The 21,665-nt window shown below is 38.3% G+C and overlaps 1 protein-coding gene across 1 annotated transcript; it reads right to left on the bottom strand.

Moving 5' to 3' along the window:
• Positions 1 to 1,879: 1,879 nt before the first annotated feature.
• On the bottom strand, positions 1,880 to 20,122 carry LOC110464615 (IgGFc-binding protein-like). Its single transcript, XM_021519967.1, has 5 exons — positions 18,998 to 20,122; positions 10,419 to 10,518; positions 9,737 to 9,787; positions 2,847 to 2,993; positions 1,880 to 2,561 (listed from the first exon to the last, which is right to left on the bottom strand). The coding sequence occupies exons 1-5, from the start codon at positions 20,120 to 20,122 to the stop codon at positions 2,293 to 2,295; spliced, it is 1,692 nt and encodes a 563-aa protein (XP_021375642.1). The 3' UTR covers positions 1,880 to 2,292.
• Between the last annotated feature and the right edge of the window lie 1,543 nt (positions 20,123 to 21,665).

Raw genomic sequence — 21,665 nt, 5'->3', positions numbered from 1 at the left:
AACTCGTGCCGACATTAAAAGTATAATATATTTAAATTCTGTTACGTACAAAACGTCGATACTCGCAAATGATGCTTTACTAAGCGTGCTGTTGATAACGAGTAGGTCAACCTAGCCATAGTCCCTGCTGAGTTTGAGTCAGTACCAGCAGGTCAACTGATAATTTGGATTAAGCTGTTGATTGGAGGATGTGGTACAATCACTTACAGCCAGTGGTCATATTGGATGTGATAATTCTTTGTTAGTAGATTCTTTAGTAGTACAATGCACTGCAGTCGGTACCACACGCGATAATTGAAAATGTGAATTACCAATATGGCAGTTCATCTTGAAACACACTGAAGGCAATTGGATATATTTGTATTTCTAATTATAAAGTCCTCTCCTATGGTATAAACAATGAATATTATGATATATTTATTGTGAAATGATTTAAAAGTTTTTTCTACATCTAGGACAAAAGTCATCGACCAGAGCTCCCACGAAGTGCCTTGTTAATTTAAGTTATTTTAGTCATATATGCGTTATGGGAGTTCTCTAAGTGGAGATATAATTGGCAAGTTGATTCTGGGTCACCACGTGGATCGCGAAGCCATTATCATTATATCCCCAATGTAGTAAGTCTGTTCCCTAGTCAGTCTCTGTTCCCTAGTCAGTCTCTGTCCCCGTCCGTTCGTGAAACCACAGATGGCCAGCATGGTACATGGTAGACATAGGTCACGGCCTCGTCCCCATTTATCACACTGACGTCCAACGGTCCCACTGGCAGGATGTACAAAATATACAAAACAAAACTTAACTTATTATCTTTTATCTCACCTGCCCGAAGGGCAAGTGAGCTTATGCCATGGCGCAGCGTCCGTCGTTCGTCCGTCAACTTTTCCTTTAAAACGCTACTTGTCCTGAACGGCCCAATAGATTTGGTCTGGAGCATCCTTAGGCCAAAGGGGGCTTACTTTTATATAAATGGTTAGTCTGGCCCCCGAGGTGGCTGAGGTGCGGTACCAAATAGGGGAAATATAGCAAATTCTTTAAATCCTTCTTATTCTGTAGGAATGACAGGATTTGTTCCATATTTGGTCAGAAGCATCCTTGGAGAAAGGGGATTTTTTTGTATAAATGGTGGGTCTGGTCCTCCGGGAGGCTGAGGGGCGGGGCTTAATAGGGGAAATATAGCAAATTCTTTAAAATCGTTCTTCTTCTGTAGGAATGAAGGATTTGGTCCATATTTGGTGTGGATCATTCTTGGATAAAAGGGAACCATGTTTGTATGAATGGTGGGTGTGACCCCCCTGGGGCCTGAGGGGCGGGGCTCAATAGGGGAAATATACCAAATTCTTTAAAATCCTTCTTCTTCTGAAGGAATGAAAGGATTTGTTCCATATTTGGTGTGGATCATTCATGGAAACAGGGGAACAAATTTTGTATAAATGGTGGGTCTGGCCCCCCTGGAGGCTGAAGGGCAGGGCCCAATAGGGTAAATAGAGCAAATTCTTTAAAATCCTTCTTCTACCATAGGGATTAAGTGATTTTATACAATCAGTTTATTTTATATAATTCCTCTATCATAATACTAACATAACAATTTCTTGTATTATTATTAAATTAAAATCAGTTACAAGCTTATTGCATAGTTTTCATTTCCCCAAATGAACCCCAAAGGCACCATTTTTATGAATCATTACAGTGTAATAGCGAGCTGGGGCCGGTAGGGGACATGTATTGCTTTAGCAATACTCAGTATGCTTGTTTAGTCTGGACCATCCTTGGGCCAACGGGACTCAATTTTACTTCATACCAATTATTTTAAACATATTCAGGTGAGCGATACAGGCCCTCTGGACCTCTTGTTCATAAATGTAATTAATATGGTCTCTCCAGCCAGCTAAGTAATTAAATAAAAGACCTAAATGTTTATGTTGTTTTACATTACTTATTACTCATGATATTACTTATGATAGTGTTATTGAAAATAAGGTTTGGATGAGAAATAGTTGCATTGTGGTTTTTTAATGACTATTAATGATTCAATTTTGTTATGATTAAATAGTATTCCCCATTTCTCTGCCCAGTTTGAAATATTTCCAAGGTCTTAGTTAAGTTGGATAGCTACCTGAATAGAATCATTGTTAATCAAAGCATATACATGTAATGATGTGTCATCAGCGAATAACTTAGTAACACATGTGTACCGATGGTAATAACGATATGTTGACAACGTTCTCACAAAGGAGCGGTATTGGACTGTCTAAATTAAGTTTTAACTGTTGTCTCAGACTTTTCGCCTGCGTTTCAGACTTTTCCTGCATGCGGTTGCTGGATTTGATGGTAATACGTGCCCAGGTCTGCTAATAGGAAGGCTGCCGTAAGAGCTGCCAGGATACTGATAAAGACGTACCCAATAACTGCACAACTCGTCCTGTCGTCAGACGCACTATGAAGACTACGTTTGTACTTAGATGTGCTCTTCCTGTCCAGTCGCAGTGTTTTCTCCAGTTCCTTCGTTAGCTTGTCTAAGTCAACCTGAATGACCTCGGTAGACGTTGTGGAAGTGCTGACCGCTATAAATGTAACATATTTGTAAGTTGTGAATATTTCGCTAAGCATACATCAATATCAGTAATACACATACGGGATTTCTGCTTATTTCGGTATAATGTCATTTCTAAAGAATTATGTGAGAAAATTAAAACGAACATAAAGAAATTAACTAGTTTTACAACTTAAATATTCGATTTTCTGTTTAACAAGACATATTGATGAATACTCGGACTCTCCCATTATCTCCCGATCATACATTTCATTTGACATTTTTTTTCTTGATTATTTCATCGACATTATCTTACCAGGCTCCGCTTTTTCACAGGAAAGTGATTCAGAGTTGGGACCAGAGCAGTAGCTGCCCCCTGTACACGTGCGGTTCCGCGTCTGAATGCAGTCTCCCCAAGTACTCCATTCAGCCCAGTCGTTGCTTGCGTTATCCTCTTTCGTGCCTGTATTTGAACATTAGAGATTGACTATATTTACCATTATCTTGCGGGGTAGTTTAAGATGAAGAGACAATTGCATATTTGGATGAACCATGAAGACATTCATAAATGAAAAGTACACACTAAAGTATATTATTCAAAATAGATAAAAAGGCGAAATACCGAAAAACACAGAGTGAGATGAAGTCCAACTGTATATCCTAATATCTTTAAATGACATTAGTTGTTAATAGGATGTTAACCAAAATAAACAGAAACAATGATAGTCGAATAGTTCATCACAGTCAATACCGAAGCCAATTGGTCGCGAGGAATATCTGCTGATGCAGTACGAATTTCGAGATGGAACGTTCAGAGCTTTATTGTTTGTAGTACAGGTCGTTTATCTGATGATGATTAAAGGCTTTGTTTTGTTTTGTTTTTGTATCGCTTCACGACCCACCGACAATGCGAGCCAAACAAAACTTTAAAATAGACATTCACAAAAATGAGTACAACAAACTAGAAATAAAAACGTTAAAAAAGAGTACAAATATAAACATATATCACCAGGGAACGAAATAGTTGTAAAATCGATCAGATTTTATTATAAAGATCAATTGAGTGTAAATAATCACATATTGCTGGAACAGAAACTGTATCAAATACACTTTTCATACACGATACATTCAGGAATATGTGGCTTTTTTTTTTAAATCAGCGCATTCAATCATAAAATGTTTGACTGTAAATGGCTGATCACATGTATGACTTTAAGGTTGGTCCTCTTTATTAAGGGGAACAAAATAGAATTGTACGCAACACATTTTTGACATGCACAATATTATTTTCTACATTAAATATCTCGAGCGTTCGACATATCATTTCGAGCCAGCGCTCTACTTAGGCTTTGTGAAAAACAAACACGTATATGTTTATATTGCAATATTTTATGCAGTCATCTTTTCCAATGTTTGTTTATTGATTTATCCGGTTATTTCTATATTGGATGTAAAAAGACTTAGATTTTGCTAAATACAGTGTAACAATGGATTAGATTTTTCATTGTTCTACACAAGGGGGAAATACAAATGTGTTGATGGTTCTAAACACGGGGGTAATACAAATGTGTTATTGGTTCTATACACAGGGGTACTACAAATGTGTTGGTGGTTCTACACACGGGGGTAACAGACAATGTAATGGTGGTTCTACATACAGGGGTTATTCACATTGTGTTATTGGTTCTAAACACAGGGGTAGTAAAGTGAGGTGGTTATACACTCTAAGGATGTACATACTGGGTTGGTGGTTCTACACACAGGGCTAGCAGACACTGTCGTGGTGGTTCTACACACGGTGGCAATACAAATGTGTTGGTGGTTCTACACACGGGGGTAACAGACAATGTGTTGGTGGTTCTACACACGGGGAAGTAAAATGTGTTGGTGGTTCTTCACACGGGTTAACAGATAATGTGTTGATGGTTCTACATACAGGGGGATCAGACAATGTGTTGCTGGTTCTACATCTACATACAGGGGTAATTCACAATGTATTGGTGGTTCTACATACAGGGGTTATTCACATTGTGTTATTGGTTCTAAACACAGGGCTAACAGACACTGTCGTGGTGGTTCTACACACGGGGGTAACAGACAATGTGTGTTATTGGTTCTACACACGGGGGAATACAAATGTGCTGGTGGCTTTAAACACGGGGGTTATACAAATGTGTTTGTGGTTCTACACACGGGGGTTATACAAATGTGTTTGTGGTTCTACACACGGGGGTTACAGACAATGTGTGCGTGGTTCTACACACGGGGGTTATACAGATGTGTTGGTGGTTCTACACTCGGGGGTAACAGACAATGTGTGTTATTGGTTCTACACACGGGGTAATACAAATGTGCGGGTGGCTTTACACACGGGGGTTATACAAATGTGTTGGTGGTTCTACACACGGGGGTAATACAAATGTGCTGGTGGCTTTACACACGGGGGTTATACAAATGTGTTGGTGGTTCTATACACAGGGGTAGTAAAGTGAGGAGGTTATACACTCTAAGGATGTACATACTGTGTTGGTGGTTCTACACACAGGGCTAACAGACACTGTCGTGGTGATTCTACACACGGTGGCAATACAAATGTGTTGGTTGTTCTGCATAGAGGGGTAATACAAATGTGCTGGTGGCTCTACACACGAGGGTAATACAAATGTGTTATTGGTTCTACACACGGGGGTTATACAAATGTGTTGGTGGTTCTACACACGGGGGTTATACAAATGTGTTTGTGGTTCTACACACGGGGGTTACAGACAATGTGTGCGTGGTTCTACACACGGGGGTAATAGACAATGTATTGGTTGTTCTACATAGAGGGGTAATACAAATGTGTTGGTTGTTCTACACACGGGGGTAATACAAATGTGTTGGTGATTCTACACACGTGGGTTACAGAAAATGTGTTATTAGTTCTATACACAGGGGTAGTAAAATGAGGTGGTTGTACCCTTTTAGGATGTACATAATGTGTTGGTTGTTCTACACACGGGGGTAACAGACAATGTGTTGGTGGTTCTACACACGGGGTAACAGACAATGTGTTGGTGGTTCTACATACAGGGGTAATACAAATATGTTGGTTGTTCTACACTCGGGGGTAACAGACAATGTGTGTTATTGGTTCTATACACAGGGGTACTAAAGTGAAGTGGTTGTACACTCTTAGGATGTACACAATATGCTGGTGGTTCTACACACGGGGGTAACAGACAATATGTCGGTGGTTCTACACACGAGGGTAACATACAATGTGTTGGTGGTTCTACTCACGGGGGTATCAGACAATGTGTTGGTGGTTCTACACACGGGAGTAATAAAATGTGTTGGTGGTTCTACACACGGGGGTAACAGAAAATGTGTTGGTGGTTCTAAACACGGGGGTAATACAAATGTGTTATTGGTTCTATACACAGGGGTACTACACATGTGTTGGTGGTTCTACACACGGGGGTAACAGACAATGTAATGGTGGTTCTACATACAGGGGTAATACAAATGTGTTGGTGGTTCTACACACGGGGTAATACAAATGTGCTGGTGGCTCTACACACGAGGGTAATACAAATGTGTTATTGGTTCTATACACAGGGGTACTACACATGTGTTGGTGGTTCTACACACGGGGGTGACAGACAATGTAATGGTGGTTCTACATACAGGGGTAATACAAATGTGTTGGTGGTTCTACACACGGGGGTAATACAAATGTGTTACAATGTGTTGGTGGTTCTACATACAGGGGTAATACAAATATGTTGGTTGTTCTACACTCGGGGGTAACAGACAATGTGTGTTATTGGTTCTATACACAGGGGTACTAAAGTGAAGTGGTTGTACACTCTTAGGATGTACACAATATGCTGGTGGTTCTACACACGGGGGTAACAGACAATATGTCGGTGGTTCTACACACGAGGGTAACATACAATGTGTTGGTGGTTCTACTCACGGGGGTATCAGACAATGTGTTGGTGGTTCTACACACGGGAGTAATAAGTTGGTGGTTCTACACACGGGGAAGTAAAATGTGTTGGTGGTTCTTCACACGGGGTAACAGATAATGTGTTGATGGTTCTACATACAGGGGTATCAGACAATGTGTTGCTGGTTCTACATCTACATACAGGGGTAATTCATAATGTATTCGTGGTTCTACATACAGGGGTTATTCACATTGTGTTATTGGTTCTAAACACAGGGGTAGTAAAGTGAGGAGGTTATACAACAAATGTGTTGGTGGTTCTACACACGGGGTAACAGACACTGTGTTGGTGGTTCTACACACAGGGCTAACAGACAATGTCGTGGTGGTTCTACACACGGGGGTTATACAAATGTGTTGGTGGTTCTACCCACGGGGGTTATACAAATGTGTTTGTGGTTCAACACACGGTCTAAGGATGTACATACTGTGTTGGTGGTTCTACACACGGTGGCAATAAAAATGTGTTGGTGGTTCTACACACAGGGCTACCAGACACTGTCGTGGTGGTTCTACCCACGGTGGCAATACAAATGTGTTGGTGGTCCTACACACGGGGGTAATACAAATGTGCTGGTGGCTCTACACACGGGAGTTATACAAATGTGTTGGTGGTTCTATACACAGGGGTAGTAAAGTGAGGAGGTTATACACTCTAAGGATGTACATACTGTGTTGGTGGTTCTACACACAGGACTAACAGACACTGTCGTGGTGATTCTACACACGGTGGCAATACAAATGTGTTGGTGGTTCTACACACGGGGGTAATACAAATGTGCTGGTGGCTCTACACACGAGGGTAATACAAATGTGTTATTGGTTCTACACACGGGGGTTATACAAATGTGTTGGTGGTTCTACACACGGGGGTTATACAAATGTGTTTGTGGTTCTACACACGGGGGTTACAGACAATGTGTGCGTGGTTCTACACACGGGGGTAATAGACAATGTATTGGTTGTTCTACATAGAGGGGTAATACAAATGTGTTGGTTGTTCTACACACGGGGGTAATACAAATGTGTTGGTGATTCTACACACGTGGGTTACAGAAAATGTGTTATTAGTTCTATACACAGGGGTAGTAAAATGAGGTGGTTGTACCCTTTTAGGATGTACATAATGTGTTGGTTGTTCTACACACGGGGGTAACAGACAATGTGTTGGTGGTTCTACACACGGGGTAACAGACAATGTGTTGGTGGTTCTACATACAGGGGTAATACAAATATGTTGGTTGTTCTACACTCGGGGGTAACAGACAATGTGTGTTATTGGTTCTATACACAGGGGTACTAAAGTGAAGTGGTTGTACACTCTTAGGATGTACACAATATGTTGGTGGTTCTACACACGGGGGTAACAGACAATATGTCGGTGGTTCTACACACGAGGGTAACATACAATGTGTTGGTGGTTCTACTCACGGGGGTATCAGACAATGTGTTGGTGGTTCTACACACGGGAGTAATAAAATGTGTTGGTGGTTCTACACACGGGGGTAACAGAAAATGTGTTGGTGGTTCTAAATACAGGGGTAATTCACAATGTGTTGGTGGTTCTACACACGGAGTAACAGACAATGTGTTGGTGGTTCTACATACAGGGGTAATACAAATATGTTGGTTGTTCTACACTCGTGGGTAATACAAATGTGTTGGTGATTCTACACACGGGGGTAACAGACAATGTGTGTTATTGGTTCTATACACAGGGGTACTAAAGTGAAGTGGTTGTACACTCTTAGGATGTACACACTGTGTTGGTGGTTCTACACACGGGGTAACAGACAATATGTCGGTGGTTCTACACACGAGGGTAACATACAATGTGTTGGTGGTTCTACTCACGGGGGTATCAGACAATGTGTTGGTGGTTCTACACACGGGAGTAATAAAATGTGTTGGTGGTTCTACACACGGGGGTAACAAAAAATGTGTTGGTGGTTCTAAATACAGGGGTAATTCACAATGTGTTGGTGGTTCTACACACGGGGGTAACAGACAATGTATTTGTGGTTCTACATACAGGGGTAATACAAATGTGTTATTGGTTCTATACACAGGGGTAGTAAAGTGAGGAGGTTATACACTCTAAGGATGTTCATACTGTGTTGATGGTTCTACACACAGGGCTAACAGACAATGTCGTGGTGGTTCTACACACGGGGGTAATACAAATGTGTTTGTGGTTCAACACACGGGGGTAATACAAATGTGTTGGTGGTTCTACACCCGGGGGTAATACAAATGTGTTGTTGGTTCTACACACGAGGGTAATACAAATGTGTTGGTGGTTGTACACATAGGACTAGTACTATTTATATTAAACTCTATAAAAGAGGTAGTAAAAAGGGGGTTTACACACAGGGGTAAAGCATCATGCGATAAGGGTTGTACACATAGGGGTAATACACGTATGTTGGTGGTTCTTCTGACAGGAGTAATACACGTATGTTGGTGGTTCTTCTGACAGGAGTAATACACGTATGTTGGTGGTTCTTCTGACAGGAGTTATACACGTATGTTGGTGGTTCTTCTGACAGGAGTTATACACGTATATTGGTGGTTCTACATTCAGGTGTAATACACGTTTGTTGGTGGTTCTTCTGACAGGAGTAATACACAATGTGATGATGGTTGTACACATGGGGGTAATACAAACGTATCAGTGGTTCTACACATAGGGGTTATACACTATAGGTTGGTGGTAAAAATAGAAGTAATACAAAATTGGCAAAAGACGCAAACTTAATACAAGAAAGTATCTAGTTATAGCATTGGGGTGGTATACAATGTATGTTTAGTTATGAAGGAGTACAATGATAAGATGGTTTTATAATATAGGTTATACAAAATGGATGACAAGGGTATTATACTGTGTGTGGATGGTACTAAACACAGGTGTAATACAACGTGTATGTTCTATGTATTGGGGACTATCAGTTGGGTTGGTTTCATTTTGTTTAACGTCCTATTAACAGCTAAGGTAATGTAAGGACGTACCTCCATGTGTGTTGTGTATGCGTGTGTCGAAGACAGGGTATGTTGGTGTATTTGTCTTCTTACTTATTTCACGTAATCTTACGACCCTACGAGTCATAGACTTTGGCTATCATGTTGTTATTACATTGTTTTGTCAAGAATGATGAACATATAGTGAAAATAAGACAAACAGATGTTTATGCCTATAAAAGAAACAGACAAACCGAACAATGCCTGTGCACAGTCCTCGTCCACTTTATCGTCCCCATCTTCGTCTGTAATGTATAAACATGTAAAAACCAAATTGGGAACAAATACAGAGTAAAGTCTGTTCTAATATCACATGCGTGTTTCTTGCGTTCATCTATCATTAATCAAATCAAATTCGATTTCGAGCTACTACTCAAGTTCCTAAGAAAACAGACGGATTGGTAGATGCGTTTTGTAGTCATAAGTCATAACTTAGTCGTTAATTCCTACTGCATAACATTTCACACTCACCATCATAATCGGGCCCTCTGAACCATTAACTCTTTCCTATACATTAAACACTATTTCCATATAGGTAACCATCAATATCTAAAAAAATGCACAATCTGGCCATACAACTACAAAACATCAACAAATGTTCCCAAGAATCTGTTTTTCTCAAATATGGTCATCCTTAGACGAGATCTATATCATTTACGGTATTTCTAACATAAGTCATATGTTATTTTAGGAGCGTTTAATGTAGATTCGTATCATCCGTTTTGATATGACGTCATTGTGAAACAATAACAAGGGTTCATAACAGTTTTCTGTGCGTTTGAACTCTTATAGATGCTTCAAATTTCACTCAAAATTACCCATTGAAGAGAGTGAACGGTTTCACGTGATTTCCATGTAATGCTAAATAATACAGACCTTGCCCAGCATAGGTACCAGTACATAGCTCCTCGTCTATCAGGCCGTCACAGTCGTTGTCTAGTCCGTCTCCGATCTCGTCTACTGTTACGTTACACGCCTGTGAAAGCAAACATTACGCTTTAGGTTAAAACTTTAAGAAATGTCAGTTATGGTTTTACATTGTTGAACGTCTGTTACGGCACGATTTCTCCCCCCGACACGATTTCTCACCCGTGTGAGAAATCGTGTAAGGAGTAGGCATATTATCCGGTCTCATGATTTTGGGCGATTGTGGTATACTACATGTAAGGCTGTTTTATAAAGGGACTATTTCCAGCTATGTTAAAATTACATAGGAGCCTGTCCCCTCATAAAGGAAGGGTGTCTATAAGGCCCTTTTTTGGCCCCGGTATATTCGGATATTCACCTCCTCATTTTGTTCAAAGATGTCCTATTATTGTATGACATGCGGAAAAACTAGTGGTAAAACTTTGACCGAAAGTGGGTTTCTGGGAGTACCAAAAGGGGTATGGTAAATCACAAATATAGTTTGTTGTTTTCAAAATGAGTTCAAAAACAAAAATAATACCATTTCTGATTTTGAAAACATGTATAAATTAGACAAGCCTATGTAACGGATGAAAAATGACAGAAATTCAATTGTCAATTAAAGATTGTTTATATAAAACGAAGGATTACGTCAGGGGGGTATTTTCGGTCATTTTCAATTGAAAAGTAATTTATACATGTTTTCAAAATCAGAAATGGTATTATTTTTGTTTTTAAGCTCATTTTGAAAACAGCAAACTATATTTGTGATTTACCATACCCCTTTTGGTACTCCCAGAAACCCACTTTCGGTCAAAGTTTTACCACTAGTTTTTCCGCATGTCATACAATAGGACATCTTTGAACAAAATAAGGAGGTGAAAATCCGAATATACCGGGGCCCAAAAAAGGGCCTTATAGACACCCTTCCTTTGACTTCGTGTTGTTATCAATTCGGTATTCCCATCTAATCAATAGCTTATATTCCTCATTATACGTTGATAAGTAGATTGTCCAGGCTTATTTCGGATTCGTAGTAATATACATTATGCATATGTTCCTACAGGACATTCTCAGAGCTAAGCGTTTATCCGTTGTTTATCCGAGGTAAAGTGAAAATTCATCGCGCTTTTTTGTTCCTCTCTGAATGCGTGTGTAATCAGTAAGGAGTTATCGCTTCACTATTGATGCTTTTGTAATTCATATAGCAAACATTTCTTCCAAATTAAATGATGTATGGATTGCAGTTTCTTAACAGAGAAAAGATAATTTTAAAAAGTAAAGAAACCGTTTTGTTATTGTTGTAAAAGAAAATTATTCGAAAAGATCAAACACCCTGGATGTAAAACATCAGACAATAGTAATATAGAGCGATTGTTTATACGGCGCCAAAAGAACGTTGATCGTAGGATCGTGACGTCACAGAAGGTGAATTGGATCCGCCTACTTCCGGAGACGTGGAGACGTGAGTCATGGGAGAGCCACGTAGTCCTATGAGTCATAGACTGTCATAAGTTAATATGTTGACGTTTGATAATCCTGACGAAATTACAAACGGAATGATGACGTCAGAGAAAGGCCTTGTCATTGCATGGGTAGGGAATCATCGTGAAAATACCACAGGCTATGATGGTGAAATATAGAACAATTCTATGCCTATTTCATTGCTTTCGTTTGTCATGTTAATCAAGAGTAACCATGTGGAACAAGTCTGCCCAATTCAATGACACATTTATTAGAAGCATTGATTGGAATCAAAACTTTTTCATTTAAACAAATATGCACGAGTTTGGATTTGGAAATAGGCACCCTTAAATAATAAAACACAAATGCTCATTGACATAAGTAAGATAAAAATCCAAATTTTGTATGAAGATAATGTATGATCTCGTGGGTTGTCTGGATCTCAAACTGACCATCTGCGGCACCAAACCATTACCTTCCGACCATTTCAACCTCCTAGTAAGTTTTACACTTCGTAACATTCAATAACATGGTATCGTCGGACCAGTATAAATCGCAAATTCATGAAAAGTATTATATGTAAAATTACATACAAATCTAATATTCTGGTCTAAAACATCACCAAATGAAACACTCACGTTGGAAAGCGTCAACATTTGACAAAACGAAACCATCAAATTAAAACGTGTGACCACTACACCAAATATAACTATTACAATGGAAAGTTTGACCATCACCTCAAATATAACTATAACAATGGAAAGTTTGACCATTACATCAAATATGACTATTACAATGGAAAGTTTGAACATTACATCAACAATGACTATTACAATGGAAAGTTTGACCATTACATCAAATATAACTATAAAAATGGAAAGTTTGACCATTACATCAAATATAATTATTACAATGGAAAGTTTGACCATTACATCAAATATAACTATAACAATGGAAAGTTTGACCATTACATCATACATAACTATTACAATGGAAAGTTTGACCACTACATCAAATATAACTATTACAATGGAATGTTTGACCATTACATCAAATATAACTATAACAATGGAAAGTTTGACCATTACGTCAAATATGACTATTACAATGGAAAGTTTAACCATTACATCAAATATAACTATTACAATGGAAAGTTTGACCACTACATCAAATATAACTATAACAATGGAAAGTTTGACCCATTACCTTAAATAGAACTATTACAATGGAAAGTTTGACCATTACATCAAACATAACTATTACAATGGAAAGTTTGACCACTACATCAAATATAACTATAACAATTGAAAGGATGACCGTTACCTTAAATATAACTATAACAATGGAAAGGATGACCATTACCTTAAATAGAACTATTACAATGGAAAGTTTGACCATTACATCAAATATAACTATTACAATGGAAAGTTTGACCATTACATCAAATATAACTATAACAATGGAAAGTTTGAGCATTACATCAAATATAACCATAACAATGGAAAGTTTGACCATTACATCAAATATGACTATTTCAATGGAAAGTTTGACCATTACATCAAATATAACTATTACAATGGAAAGTTTGACCATTACATCAAATATAACTACCACATAATGTCCGATGTACTTATTATGTAGGCAATATCTGTATATTTCCAAACAATACAAACAATAAATATTAATTTGTATGTAATTTACTACATATATTATATATTTTAAACATCCGAAGTCATTGGTAACGGTCAGATGCGTGATGTTATATCATTTCAATGTAGTACACAAGTGTGCCGATTGAAATAACGCAGTCAATCAGACACACTCCGTGTTTCCTTTTAGGGGATGTGATTTTAGATTCTGCTGAAGTGGGTTTTCCTGTTTTTCTTATCTTATTTACGTCCTGTTTATTTTCTATCTGAGTCTTCAGTCCTCGCTAGATATCTATTACTTCAATCATGTCATGTTATAATTAGTTTTATGCACTCGTGTATATACTCCTACACATGTTCATTTATGTATAATGCTGCACAATGAACGGAAACGTGTGATTAGTACATTGCAATATATACAACTATTAACAATGACTATTGAGTTATGAATTATGTATATTGAAATAAATTGACGTGACCTGTTACACACATTACAGATGTAAAAACGAAAGAAATATGTGATACATCTTTATTCAAAATCTTTCATTTTCAGACATAACAAGGATGCGAAAAAAAACCTCGAATTCTTTTATTTTAAATATGTAGAATTTTACCTTAAGACTACAAAATTGACACGAAAGCTCTCTAGAGAAAACAAGGCTAGTTAAGTAATTTAGTATCAACAGCCTAAACCCCTTAACTTATTAATATTGAGACAGGTGTTCGTTTAAGTCATATCATTCTCCACTCTTCACCAAAATTCATCTACATTAGTGACCTTGAGGTTGAGTACCGGTATCCTAGAAGTTGAATCCTAGCTTATTCCAGTAAATGCGTGCATACAAAATAATGTGTAAAATAATTGATCGAAGGGTATTTTGTATATTCAATGGACAGTAATACGGAAGATATAAATTTCATTTCTCAACAAACGCTGTGCTGTTTTGTGATAATACATAGGATACTATCAAATTCGTACTACTGGTCAAAGAATCAGTGTATGATAATGTATATCCAGAAATGGATGACCGGATATTTAAGACCACAACATATCTTTATTCTTATAGAACGAGCTCCCATTTCCTAATAAAAGGCGAATGGCGATATAAACATATCGTTGTTAACCAATTTCGACCTTCGTTTTATATATATTGAGGGGGGATAGATGTCAGTAACCAAGATGAAATGTAAATGAGGATGAAATCGTGAGAATACTTCAATTTCCTGATCGACGGTATTTCCAACAGACTGCTGGTATTCCCATTTCATATAAAACTAAATGAATTAAGGAAATTTCCAGGACAGGTTAAAAGAAACCTTGTCAGTTCCTTAATATCATTTTCATACATAACAAAGATGTGCTGTCTTTAAATAAATAACGATTCGGTCGTGAAGGTTGAAGCCCAGCTGCGTAACCTCAGACCTACTTGCAGCAACATATTGAAGACGCAGGTTAAGTTGTATGGCCCTTACCTCGGAATCCGAAAGTCTAACCTTTTTGAAATTTGACATGGTTATACAATGTGATATGTACAAGTGCAATAGGGATTTAAAAAATGCTTAAGGTTGAGGTCCTGTCCTTAGTTCGGACAGATATTTTACATTTGACATAGGGATACACTGTGATATGCAGATGTGCAAAAGAGTTTTTTAAAGTTTTTAAGGTCAAGGTAATTGTTACTTAAAAAATTCAGATTCTGTGCTCAAATACAGTTTCATGTTAAGTGTAAGAAGTGATACATCCATTAAAAGTCACATTTAATCAATAATTTGGAAGAATTGTGGTTTGGAAGTAATGTGGAGAGATGTACATGTACAGTCATATTCTGTTTTCAATTTTGACACACATTAACTGTGTGACACAAGTTGCTAATTAAATTGTGAATCGAAAGGCTTCAAGACCGCCGGAACGCCACGGTGTAATCTTTGCACAAAGGATGTACGCCTCGAGTAGACCGTATACTGTATTATCTCGAAATACATCTTTCGATTTGATTTAAAATCCTAACAGAGATAAATAATGAATACAAAAAACATTCTTCATTAAAGACATATTAATTATCATTTAACTGAATTGATTTGTTTGTGCATGTTGTCCAAAATATTTCATAAAAAAAGGCAGATCCATTTTATTGCATGCGAACCCAATGATCTAATGACCGGAACCACAGGGATCTCACGGACCAATGATCCGTTCACGATGATTCCCCACTCTTGCAATGACGACCTTTCTCTAAAGTCATCATTCAGTTTGTAATTTCGTCAGGATTATCAAACGTCAACGTATTACCTGTGTGATAGTCTTTGACTCATAGGACTACGTGGCCCCTTCCACGCAATGACATGGCCGTTCTCTGACGTCATCATTTTGTAATTTCGTCAGGATTATCAAACGTCAACGTATTAACTGTGTGACAGTCTATTACTCATATGACTACGTGACGTGGCTCTCCCATGACTAACGTCTCCACGTCTCCGGAAGTAGGCGGGGCCAATTCATCTGTGACGTCACGATCCTATGATCCACGTCTTTTTGGCGCCGTATAAACAATCGATATATACTGTTGACAACACCCCGATTGAGATAAAGAGCTTGGGTGAGAAATCGTGTCGCCTATGCCCATATAGATTGCACAATTTCTCACCCGGGTGAGAAATCGTGTCCGGGTGAGAAATCGTGTCCGGGTGAGAAATCGTGCCGTAACAACGTCCTATTAACAACTCAAGTAATTGCATGATATCCCTCTATGTGTATTATGTATGCGTGCTTGATTGTGTGTTTGGGGTAAGGTAAGCTGATGTTCTGGTGCTGAATTTTGAGTGCTACCTTAACCAAATACCATGTCTAAAGCACCTAGCAAAGTACTTCACCCGGTCACATGATACTGACAACAGGTACATCAGTTGTTGCCGCTACCCTTGATGCTGAACGTTAACCATTTTAAGGACTTTGTTTGTCCCGTCTGGGATACTTATTTTTTATCTTAGTCAAAATATGCCAAAATCAATACTAAAAAACCGGATGTGCATTCGATAAACGTGTCGACATTGCCGTCCACGCAATATAAGTATACAGAAGAACCAGTTCTTATGTTACAGACCTTTAAGTTTACTTTTTGTATTAGTATGAAATACCAACAAAAAAAGGCATGACCTATAGAACAGAACAAAAAAATCCCGTGAGTTAGAGTACATGACCACACAGTCCCGATACCTCGAATATGGGACGGAACACCTGTTTTAGTACCAACATTTCGGTGACCCCGATCATGTTACAGAAACGTTTTGACCGATAACATATTACAGAGCATTTCGAACTCTTCAGGAAATAAAAGACCTCTTGTGTTACAGCAAACTCAATGAAACAGTCGAAATGCAAAAATATGAATCCGGTCAGCTTTATATAAGAATAAATAAAACGCTGAATATAAACAAATTGAGTGCGGTGAATATTTTACAACGATCATGAAACAAGTTATGATAACTTATATCAATCACTCTTGTTGGCCCGTTGTTAGCGCGCCGGGATTCTTTATGTGGGAAGAAACCAGAGTACCCGTAGATAATCCATGTGGTCGGGAAAGTGAACCCATAACTTTTCACATCCGATCGGGGAATCGAACCCCAGCAGCCTTGGTGAAAGGCGAGCGCGTTATCTACTGAATACGATAGCCCCCATCCTCGTGATAATACGTGTTATAACCGGTAATTCCGACGGGGATGTTAGTTTCATTTATTCGATGAGCACGCGATGGAAAATATTAAACTAAGTAATAATATAGAACAGGTAAATAGTATACATAATATAACATACATTGCAACCAACCATTACATCATTGTTATAAACAAGCATGTTTCTATGCTATCACAATCAGACGTCAGGCAAATATGAACAAGCAAATTCGTGGAATTTATATCCCCCGCTTTCAGGACATATTGTAGGTAAACATTATTGAGGTTAGGTTTAAACATGTGAGTATCGTGCTCTAGAGACATAATGTATAGCTTGAAACTCGAAGAAAAAAGCCTTATCTAATATTTGCTAGAGTTATTAAGCGGAAACTGCAGAGAGTTAATGAACAGAAACGGAAGATAATGACGTTTTTCCTTGATCATGGGGCCATAACTCCGCCAGATGGGGTCCGCTGAAAGTGGTCATCAAACTTGATCGAGCCCTTAAGACTGTTAACCCTGGTACCAAGTTTGAAGAGAAACGGTTAACATTTGTTGTAGTTATTGCACGGAAACGAAGCGTGACAGACAGACAGACAGACAGACAAACCCACATTTGGTGAAAGCGGGGGATAATAAGATATCATGTTCATTTAAAAAGTTGTTAGGTCACCGAGTAACTCAATATCTTGCATCATTTGCTTCGCCTATATTTTCCATGCGATAAGTCAGTCGTCGGTTATACAATTTTTTATTTCCAACAGACATGTTAAATGAATGACATCAAACAAACGAAGCGATAAGAGAGAAAAACGTCAAAATAAAAATATAAATAGATATATTAAATTTTATCTTGTTGGCTGAATGTTGATGAGGTCTATAAACAGGTGTGTTTATGTAAATGATTCATGGATTGGTGTGCATTGAGGCTGATCTTTGCGTTTTGAAAAAAAAGAATGTGTAATATATGTATCATGTATGGGAGACGGGCAAGAACTCGTCCCGCGGGCTTTCTCTAGCTGGGATAACAGCCATTGATTCAGGGTTTACTGAGTAAACAATTGATTTCTACTCATCAGTTCCAAACTTTGTTATTGGCGAAATGGGCACAGACACCTATAATGTAACAGAATTATACATATGTACTAAATCATTAAGATCAGCTCATTGATAGCTCATTTCCTTTAAATAATTCACGAAAGATACCCCGATAACCTGGATGTTTGATAAATAACACAGAGATTATCGGATTCAAATAAAACACACAATTGTTTTAAACATGATGTTGTAGATAAAGATCGTGGGAAGAGGATGATGGTTGATTCAGCGCATCACAGTGTTGTGTTGATGTGTTCTGTTAATTATCCTTTCTATTGAATTATGACAACAATCTTTGGCCCGTTCCATTTATTTCAGACTATGTTGTAGAAGCACTATGTATGTGACTTGAAAAAGGCAGGAAAAAGAAAAATGGAATATCGAAATAAAAAAACAGCATACTGTTCAAGGGATATCCTTTCAGATTTGGTTTGGCTTGGTTTTATTTGATTTAACGTCCTATTAACAGCTACGGTCATTTAAGGACGTGCCTCCATGTGTGTTGTGTAAGCGTTCATGTGTTTATGTGTGCCGCAGACAAGGTTTGCTGGTGTGCTTTCAGATAGAAAATAATTAAACAAATAAATAAAACAACAAACACAACAACAATCCCCATAATGAAGACACGCATGAATTACAAAACACACCAGCGTCAACACAATTTACCTTATTTATTTTTGCCATTCGCAGCCCCACTGGTAAGCCGTATGTCTCATACGTATAACGGCCATACATGATCCCACCAAACACAGATATCGGTGATATATGATTGAATTTGTGGAATCCATCCTCGACTACCATATAGCCTGCAACAAGGGAGCTGTTTGGTATGCTAACGTAATCGATTGTTGAGGGGAAAGGCTCCTCATCAAGGCGAAGACCGGCTTTATCTTTGTCCTTCACCACAAACAAAAAGAAATTTTCATAGCTCCCGACCGTTTTCTTAGGAGTTGCGAATACATATTCTGCTGCGTATTGTTCTATTGGAGGAATCAAAATTAAGGCTGGATCATGATTATCCCTATTATATTGACTCTTCACGAAATAACCAATAAAGATGCTGTTGTTGGCGACTATATAACAGTATGATTTCGGGTTCATTTCTACAAGTTGATAGCTTCCTGCTTTGGCCAAGAGGATTTTATCAGATGTAATCATAGAGGTACTACTGATGCATGTAAAGTCAACTTCAGTAGCGTCCGTGTTTCCTATAACCTTGAAGAAGTCTCCAACAGCTCGTTCTGGTATAGGAACGATCACGAACCGTTTGCCCCACCTGTCTGTAGATATCAGCTGCTCTACTAAATGGTCACTACTACCGGCCGCCCCAACAACTGCTCTAACATTTCCACTGAAAAATGCGACAGGTTTGTCCGATTTAAGATATGCCCCGGTCAAGTCATAATACCCCTCAGTCTGGAGCTGCAGTGCGACACACCGATTCAAAGTAACAGTCAATGTTTGTCCTCCATAATAATCTTTCCCGTCGAAACTTACGTGGTCAAAATCGTTGCTATCTGGAAAGGTGATCTCAACTTGTGTTCCGTCAACGGTAGCTACCACCATTAACTGGGCATATTGAGGAGGAGTCCTCAATTTAACTGTTGGGAGATATGACACTGCATAATATTCATTTCCTAAAACGTCTACAGGAAGGCCAAGAAAGGCATCGTTGGTATTGTGTTGTCGGTTTACTCCATAGACGATGACTTCGTCTGTAGCCTGTATAAGAATTCCTTTGGGAGACAGAGATGTTCCCTTCATTCGTAGTTCTACGTCTATAGAAACCATTGTGGTATTTCCTCTGGAAATTTGAAAATGCTGGTTAAGGTATGCATTTCCAGAATATTTTGGAGTGCTCACTGTGACATTGACAAGGCGATCAACTATGGTTGCTACAAACAATTCGAGATTTTGCATATCGTCAGTGTTTTCCATAAAGGCAACAATGAACTCTTGACCTTGGTTATCAAACACACTTCCAAGCGATACTGAAAATGATTGAAAACAAAAAATTAAATGTTGCAAAGGTTATCTGTTTCTTTATAATCCTTCCAGTCATAAACATGTGATTGGTTTCTAATCTATCTTTGCGTTGGAGTCTTCTATATCTAGTAATTACAATAAACATATTCACCTGCGGGCTTTTCGGCTTGCTTAGTAGCAGCCACTATTGCTAACCCACTCACTAGTCGTTGTAACAGTTGTTTAATGAGTTATAATATAAAACATTAATGACGTCATGTTTATGTAAAACATAGATTGCAATAAGCAAACGTATCTCACAAGCACTTGCTGGCGTTTAAGTAACAAAAGCTATAACAAATCTCCGGGTTCGTGTATATAATAAGAACAAAGATAAGGAAGCTATTTTATTGTTAGCTGCTGTTTGCCGCTGTTGCCGAAAACGATCAGATGTATTTGTTAATTTATATTGAGTATTTTAATGATATTAATTCAATTCAATAACTGGATTTCTATTTAATCAAATTCAGATAAAAAAAAAAAAACACAGCGAGATTTGTATAACAAAGCCAGTAATACAACATTTAACGCCCCTGTTGGAGGGAATACTGATTATTTGTCCCCCATTCGCCGTCGTCAAGCGTGAGTAATTACGAAAAAACAAAAGATTCCTTATCGTGAACAAGAACTACAGCACAACAAGCAAGATGATTATGCATACATATTTCACACATCATTGACAAAACCCATTGTCTTTATCACCTGGACGAACGTTCAACGCAACGGCCAAACGTTAGATATTGTCCAGGAATGCAATAGGAAAAAAAGAAATTTTAAGTAGAGAGAAATATGACATTTCATTTTGGTCATGCTTGTATCCTGAAGTAGGAGATGCAGGTCTAGTGACCATTGTAAATGTGCATTCTCGTATGCTGAAGTAGAGGATGCAGGTCTAGTGGCCATTGTAAATTTTGATGCCTGTATGCTGCAGTAGGGGATGTAGGTCTAGTGACCATTGTAAATGTTCATGCTTGTATGCTGAAATAGAGGATGTAGGTCTAGTGGCCATTGTAAATGTTCATGCTTGTATGCTGAAATAGAGGATGTAGGTCTAGTGGCCATTGTAAATTTTGATGCCTGTATGCTGCAGTAGGGGATGTAGGTCTAGTGCCCATTGTAAATGTTCATGCTTGTATGCTGAAGTAAAGGATGCAGGTCTAGTGGCCATTGTAAATTTTGATGCCTGTATGCTGCAGTATGGGATGTAGGTCTAGTGACCATTGTAAATGTGCATTCTCGTATGCTTAAGTAGAGGATGCAGGTCTAGTGGCCATTGTAAATTGTGATGCCTGTATGCTGCAGTAGGGGA

The sequence above is a fragment of the Mizuhopecten yessoensis genome, unplaced genomic scaffold (assembly GCF_002113885.1).
Source record: "Mizuhopecten yessoensis strain PY_sf001 unplaced genomic scaffold, ASM211388v2 scaffold213, whole genome shotgun sequence".
Taxonomy (NCBI): Eukaryota; Metazoa; Mollusca; class Bivalvia; order Pectinida; family Pectinidae; genus Mizuhopecten; species Mizuhopecten yessoensis.
The sequence above is the reverse complement of the archived record's forward strand: the minus strand, read 5'-3'. Positions and strand labels throughout refer to the sequence as shown.